General features: G+C 45.5%; 1 protein-coding gene across 16 annotated transcripts in view; it reads right to left on the bottom strand.

Annotated features, from left to right (window-relative positions):
* Positions 1-3,883: 3,883 nt before the first annotated feature.
* Positions 3,884-6,999, bottom strand: part of ZNF143 (zinc finger protein 143) — a 64,449-nt gene continuing 61,333 nt past the window's right edge. For all 16 annotated transcript variants that reach the window (XM_054662083.2, XM_063782777.1, XM_054662081.2 and 13 more), the window contains one exon: positions 3,884-4,878. In XM_054662083.2, coding sequence (XP_054518058.2) covers positions 4,795-4,878 — 84 coding nt within the window. In that variant the 3' untranslated portion in view covers positions 3,884-4,794. The remainder of the gene's footprint in view (positions 4,879-6,999) is intronic.

Raw genomic sequence — 6,999 nt, 5'->3', positions numbered from 1 at the left:
TCCCTGAATATATTTTTTCTTTTTTTTTGTAGAGACAGGGTCTCACTATGTTGCCCAGGCTGGCCTGGAACTTCTGGCCTCAAGTGATCCTCCTGCCTAGGTCTCCCAAAGTGCTGGGATTACAGGTGTCAGCCACCACACCAGCCTTTTTCCTGAATATTTTCGATCCATGGTTGGTTGACTCCATGGATGTGGAACCCAGGGATGTGGAACTGATGGATACAGAGGGTTGACTAAGTACCACTGCACACTCAAAAATAGTTAAAATGGTATATTTTATGTATATTTTATTACATACACAAAATGGTAGACATAAGCTTTTTCCTTCTTTTATAGTCTTTCTCTTGACTTGTCATGGTGCTTATTTGCTACTTAATGTCATTCTAAGAAAAACTACAGGACGGGCTCAGTGGCTCACACATGTAATCCCAGCACTTTGGGAGGCCGAGGCAGGTGGATCACCTGAGGTCAGGAGTTCGAGACCAGCCTGGTCAACATAGTGAAACCCTGTCTCTACAAAAATACCAAAAATTAGCCGGGCATGATGGCGGGTACCTGTAATCCCACTTACTCGGGAGGCTGAAGCGGGAGAATCACTTGAATCCAGGAGGCGGAGGTTACAGTGAGCCAAGATCGCGCCATTGCACTCCAGCCTGAGCAACAGAGCAAGACTCTGTCTCAAAAAAAGAAAAGAAAAACGACAAATTAAAAATTTTGGCATGCATTTTACCCTCCACTTTTATATCATACAATGCCAATTTTAAATGTAAATATCAGAATATTTATCTCATATTTGGAATCACTGAAATTATACAATTTGAATTTTGTGGTTCATCCCAGAAGGGTTATCTCCTGCTGGTTTGAAGGCACAACAAACACAAGCCAGGCTCAGGAAAGTTGGAAGGAGGAAGAGAGGATTCCTCCAGGCACAGAGCCTGCTGAGAAAGCCTCCAGGGCAGGGGACCTCACAGATGCCTGTGGGCAGGTGCTCTGTTGGGTCTGACAGGTTCCAGGTTCCCTTTCCTCCAGGTGTCTCCCCTTCCCACAGGCCTGCCACCTCAGCCTACAGCAAATGGGCTACCAGTGTCTTTAAAACTCAGAACTGGGACACTGTCAGTAAAGGGCTGGGCAAAAGGCTTGCCCCTTTCAAGGCTCAACTAAGGCTGATTGTCCACCAGGAGCACTGTGGTGCTGCCAGCCTGGAGTGGGGATGGCCACCACCACGCCCCAGCCCTCCCTGAACTGGGATCAGACTCCTGCCAAGGGTAGAGGGTGGCAGCAGTTGCAGGGTGAGGGCAAGGAGGGAGAGGCCAGGTGGGGCAGTGGTGGTGAGAGCACTTCCAGGGAGGCAGCAGCCGGTGGAGCTGTGTGTAAGCTCAGGCGCTAAGCCCCCAGCACATGCTTTGTTGATGCATGAGACTTCATTTACAAAACACACACAAAGATAGACATCAAGACCGCAGCCGGGCGGGCGCAGTGGTTCATGCCTGTAATTCCGGTACTTTGGGAGGTGGATCACTTGAGCTCAAGAGTTTGAGAACAGCTTGGTCAACATGGTGAAACCCTATCTCTACCAAAAATACGAAAATTAGCTGGGCATGGTGGTGAGCACCTGTGGTCCCAGCTACTTGGGAGGCTGAAGTGAGAGGATAGCTGGGGCCCAGGAGGAGGTTGCAGTGAGCCCTGACCACGCCACTGCACTCAAGCCTAGGTGACAGAGCGAGACCCTGTCTCAAAAACAAATAAACAAAAAGAATTTCAAGACTGCAACCACAGTCCATTAAACCCCAAATCCAGGGCCCTTCTGAGTGCAGTTTCTTGTTCAAACTGTACTGATCACATGCCCATGCAGGCGTGTCCTGTCCCTCAGGCAGGAGAGTATTTGGCTGGAGTATTCCTTGAAATCGTCATCCCTGAAGGAAACCTAGGTACAGAAAGTGCTTATCATGCAGGAGGCTGAGGCAGCTTTTCTCCCCTTCCAACACGCTCCCTTTTCCTCTTCGACACTAGACTTCAGCTCTGCCCCCTTCTTTTTCACATCCCACTCCTCGCTCGCTGCTGAGGTCTACCAATAGTTGACTAGTCTATAATCTTATCTGAGCCAGGAAATACTGGACGGTAAACTCCTTGGGTTGATAAATGGAGTCCAGTCAGTTTCAGCACTGAGTCCACAGTTTCCCAAGTTGCTTACCTAGCCCCAGGGCTGTCACACGGGAAGGCAAGCAGCAAGCAAGAGACACTGTACAAAGTTAGCTTGCCCTGAAGGCCTGGGGGTGGGTAGGAGGGGAAGGAGAGATCTGGCTCTCTGGGCAGCTGTCACCTCTAGAGAATTAAGAAAGCCTCGTCCCTCCCTTAACTCTAAGTTCTTGTGAGTTCAGACTGGGGCACATTTTCTTTGTAGTGGCCTCAAGCTTTGTCTGGGGCAAAGCAGGGTGGTTTTTTTGGACGGAGAGGTTTTCCTTGAGCACTGTTTGGGTCAAATTCCAGAGGGTTATGCCCCACCTGGTTCTGTTTGCTAGCGTTTACTCTTATTTCAAGTGTCTTTTTGGGATTTTTCAACCTTGGACGTTTCCGTGTCCTGCACTGTGAAGAGCCCCTATAGCAGCTTTCCTAGCAATTCTCAGCACACCAACTGACCCTTCCCCTGGAGGAAACAGGCCACCTCGCCAGGCTCCTGAGGCCCCATTCCCAAGAAGGCAGGTCAGGTTAAACTAGCAGCGACCCTAGGCCCTTTTCTCTGGGTGCCAGAAGTCATTTTCTTTTGAGCTGAGGGATAATCAGGCTAACCAAAACAGTCCAGGTTAGGCCCTGCCCAATCCAACTGACAAAGGTGCTGGGAGTAAAGAGAAACACCCCGGAATTTGAGCAAAGTCAGATCTAAGGGGCCATGGGAGGCTGACAGCTTGGTTTTTGGTCCTGGGAAGTACAGCAGCCTGGCTGGGCCCAGTGGGGAGGAGCTCCTGGCCAGCAGCCAGGACCAGCACTGGGAGGCTGGGCGCCACCCTGCCTGCGGTTTTGCAGATTCTGGTCTTCTATCCCAGCCCAACAGCCCCTTTCTGAGCCTCAGTGGGCTTCCGGGGGGAGTTCTGTGTGGGCCTGTGTCTCTGTCAAGAATGAAGACTCGATCGGTGGTTGACTAGGGCTTTTGCTAATGTTATGCATCTGTAAAGGGTTCTGCAGGAAAAGTTCTGCCCAACCCTGAAGGGCTTCCTATTTCAAGTAAGTCACCATCCTTTTTAGCAAGATCATAGAACCTGATCAAAGATAACATTTATGTAAAATACAACAGCACAATGTTTTCCCCTTTCTACTGTAAAGCTTGAAATGAAAAAGCCACATTTCAGCTCTCTGCAAATAAAGCTCGCTGAATGACAGTGCAGGAGGGGCTGCTGCAGAACACACCATCTTTTTTTTTTTTTTTTTGACCTTGGTGAACGCTGATTTTCCAGCATTAGAAAATGGTTTTTATACTGCTCAATTCATTAGGCAATCAGAAATCACCAAAGTTCATCTTGATCATCTCTGCCACAAATGAGCATTTGAGGAGGTAACTGTGGTGCAGTGAAAACACACTAGACTTGGAGCCAGAAAGTCTGGGTTCTCGTGTTGGTCCTGCCTCTCCATAGCTGTGAGGGCTGGTACGACAGTCAGCCTCCCTCCTGGACTCTTGGTTTCCTCATGTAAAAAACGGAGGTAGTAAATCCCATATGTCTCACAAAATTGTTGTGAATATATAAAAATATATGGAAAAGCACTTACTCTGTACTTGATATACAACATCCTTTCAATATGTGTATTAGGTTACATTCCATTACATTTGCGATATTTTCTGCACCATTTCCCCCCACCCCCCCCCCACCAATTTGATAAATAAATATAAAAGTAACATTTTAAAAATTGCTGTATTCAAAATTAATAATAAACTTTGGGGTAAATAAGCTTTAAAACAAAAGTACATAAGCAAAAATAAATAATTTACACCAACCCACTAACCTAATTTTCAGAGTAAAGCCATTTCCAATTACAGTACTGTTATCCCGGGCACCAGCCTGTGGTTAAACTTTGATAATTCATTATTTTAAAAAAACAGTAATAAAAATTGAATACTAAGCAAAATCTTTAACAAAACCACTGGATTTAACTTTTTAATTTTAAATAACCAAATTTTATAATTTTGTACATAATTCAATGTAATGCCAATATAATTAGCATTTCAGCTTGAAGAGCTGGTTTTTAACAGGGATGGGAAACTATAAATTATTCAAATAGTCTGCAAACCATGAGATACAAATAGAAATGGACAAGCATATAGTAGAACAAAAACCGCAGGCACTCTACTAACTGGGGAAATATCTGAAGGCTTTACACCCTTTATTATCCATAATGGCTTTTGGAATTACGATTGTGTGACATATAGAACCTTTGATATTTTAGATACAGCCTTTATTTTTTTTTCCACGGGAAGTTAAAAATCCATCATAAGTCTCCATAAGACTTTACTAGTCTTGCATGTAGACTCTAGGAGTTTGTGATCTGATAAAAGAGTAACATGAAAATTTACTGTATTGCCCTAATTTCATACTTCCTTGTACACAATGAATCACTCTGAGAATCTATTCCAAGGGTTATATACACAAAAGTGTCAAGAATAAAATGTTCTCCACTCTCGCATAAAAATGTGTACAGTGTATCAGGAATGGAAAACTTCTAATTTTCCTGGGCCCGGGCTTCATGGATTTCTGCTGCCAGAAGATGAAAGACTCCTTCTCCTTTATTGCTCCATTGTTCTGAGGATTAATCATCCAACCCTGGCGTTTCTCCTTGTTGGATTCTAGACGCTATTCTGATGGCTTCTTCCAGAGATGGCTGTTCTCCAAGCTGAAACAGGAACACACGTCAAACGCTAACAATTCAAAAGCCACAGTCAAGAAAATGCCAAAGAAATGTTATATGCCAGAAGTGAAACTTCTCTCTGTAATTATGACACTTGGGATTGTTAAAATACTACTGCTAACTCAATCATTAAGAGAACAAAACAATTTCCTGCAGGGGAGAATAATGCAATGCAATTTCTTTTTCTTTTTTGAATTTCAAATCCTATGTGCAGCCAGGCCTGGTGATATGATGAGGTCTCAGCGGGGCATGGTGGCCCATGCCTGTAATCCCAACACTTTGGGAGGTGGAGGCAGGCAGATTGCTTGAGCCCAGGAGTTCGAGACCAGCCTGAGCAACATGGCAAAACCCCCCATCTCTACTAAAAAAATACAAAAATTGGCTGGGCGTGGTGGCTCACGCCTGTAATCCCAGCACTTCGGGAGGCTGAGGCGGGCAGATCACGAGGTCAGGAGATTGAGACCATCCTGGCTAACACAGTGAAACCCCATTTCATTTCTACTAAAAAATACAAAAAAAATTAGCTGGGAGTGGTGATGGGCGCCTGTAGTCCCAGCTACTGGGGAGGCTGAGGGAGGAGAATGGCATGAATCCAGGAGGCGGAGCTTGCAGTGAGCCAAGATGGCGCCACTGCACTCCAGCCTGGGTGACAAGAGCAAGACTCCGTCTCAAAAAACAAAAATTAGCTGGGCATGGCAGCGTGCACCTGTACTCCCAGCCTGCCGTGCCTGGCCTGCAATTTACTTGGGATTTTGATAAAATCTTCATACAGTCCGGCCATGGTGGCTCATGACTATAATCGTAGCACTTTGGGAGGCTGAGGCAGGAGGATCACTTGAGCCCAGGAGTTCAAGACCAGCCTGAGCAACATAGTGAGACCCCATCTCTATTTATTTTTACATAAATAAAAACTAAAAAAAAAAAAAAAAAAAAAAAAAATCATACATGCAAGAGACAAAAGATGCTTACCTCAGCCAACAAAAGAGAGCTTCTTGAGCCTTTAGCTTCTATATCCATAAACTACATAAAGCCAACAGCTGACATTTCCTGGAGTGTGCTCTAACTCTTTATCAAGTAAACACGTGGGCGGAAAAAAAATCTCCCTAAGGACAGGTAATCTGCACCTAGCCCCTAGGGTTCTATTTTACTTTACATTCTAATTTTTTTTTTGAGACAGGGTCTCGCTCTGTTGCCCAGGCTGGAGTACAGTGGTGCGATCTTGGCTCACTGCAGCCTCAACCTCCCTTGCTCAAGTGATCCTTCCACCTCAGCCACCTGAGTAGCTGGGACTACAGGTGCACACCACCACACCTGGCTAATTTTTGTATTTTTGTAGAGATGGGGTTTCGTCATGTTGCCTGGGCTGGTCTCTTATTTTTTGAGATGGGGTCTCATTTGTTACCCAGGCGGGAGTGCAGTGGCACAATCTTGGCTCACTGCAGCCTCAAATCTCCTGGGTACAAGTAATCCTCCTGCCTCAGCACCCCCCAAGTAGCGGGGCACTACAGGCAGCCGTCACCACACCCAGCTAATTTTTGTGCTTTTTGTAGTGACGGTTTTCACCATGTTGCCCAGGCTGGTCTCTAACTCCTAAGCTCAAGCTACCTACCTGTCTCAGCCTCTCAAAGTGCTAGGATTATAGGGATGAGCGACCATGCCCGGCTGCACCTAAGATTCTAAATTCTCTGCTTCCCAGAGAATGATTCCTTCTAAGTCTTCTGACATTCCCCACTTTAAAATGGGGGCTGTGCAAGGATTCTCAGAGGACTTATTTAGGATTTGTGTTTCCACTAGGTTTTTCTCTAAGGAGTAGCTCTTAAGTGCTTTATAGACCCCTGCCTAATTAGACTTTTATTCTGAGAGTAAAGATGCCTGGGTGGGTGCACACAGGGATATATACCTGAAGGTTTTTTTTCTTGCTATAAATTCCCCTAGAATATGCAAAGATGGGTAGAGAACAAAGTGCTGGTCTCTTTGAGTCCACCTCAAATACACCGATTTCCTTAAAGTAGGCTAGGTGATAGAGATTATTCTACACCTTGCCTCCTGTAAAGGTTATACACAAAGCACAGTGTACAAAGTTGAAAGCTATGAGCAGCACTGCTG

Source organism: Pan troglodytes, chromosome 9 (assembly GCF_028858775.2).
Source record: "Pan troglodytes isolate AG18354 chromosome 9, NHGRI_mPanTro3-v2.0_pri, whole genome shotgun sequence".
NCBI classification, from domain to species: domain Eukaryota; kingdom Metazoa; phylum Chordata; class Mammalia; order Primates; family Hominidae; genus Pan; species Pan troglodytes.
Note: the sequence above shows the minus strand (reverse complement) of the source record. Positions and strands in the feature narration are given on the sequence as shown.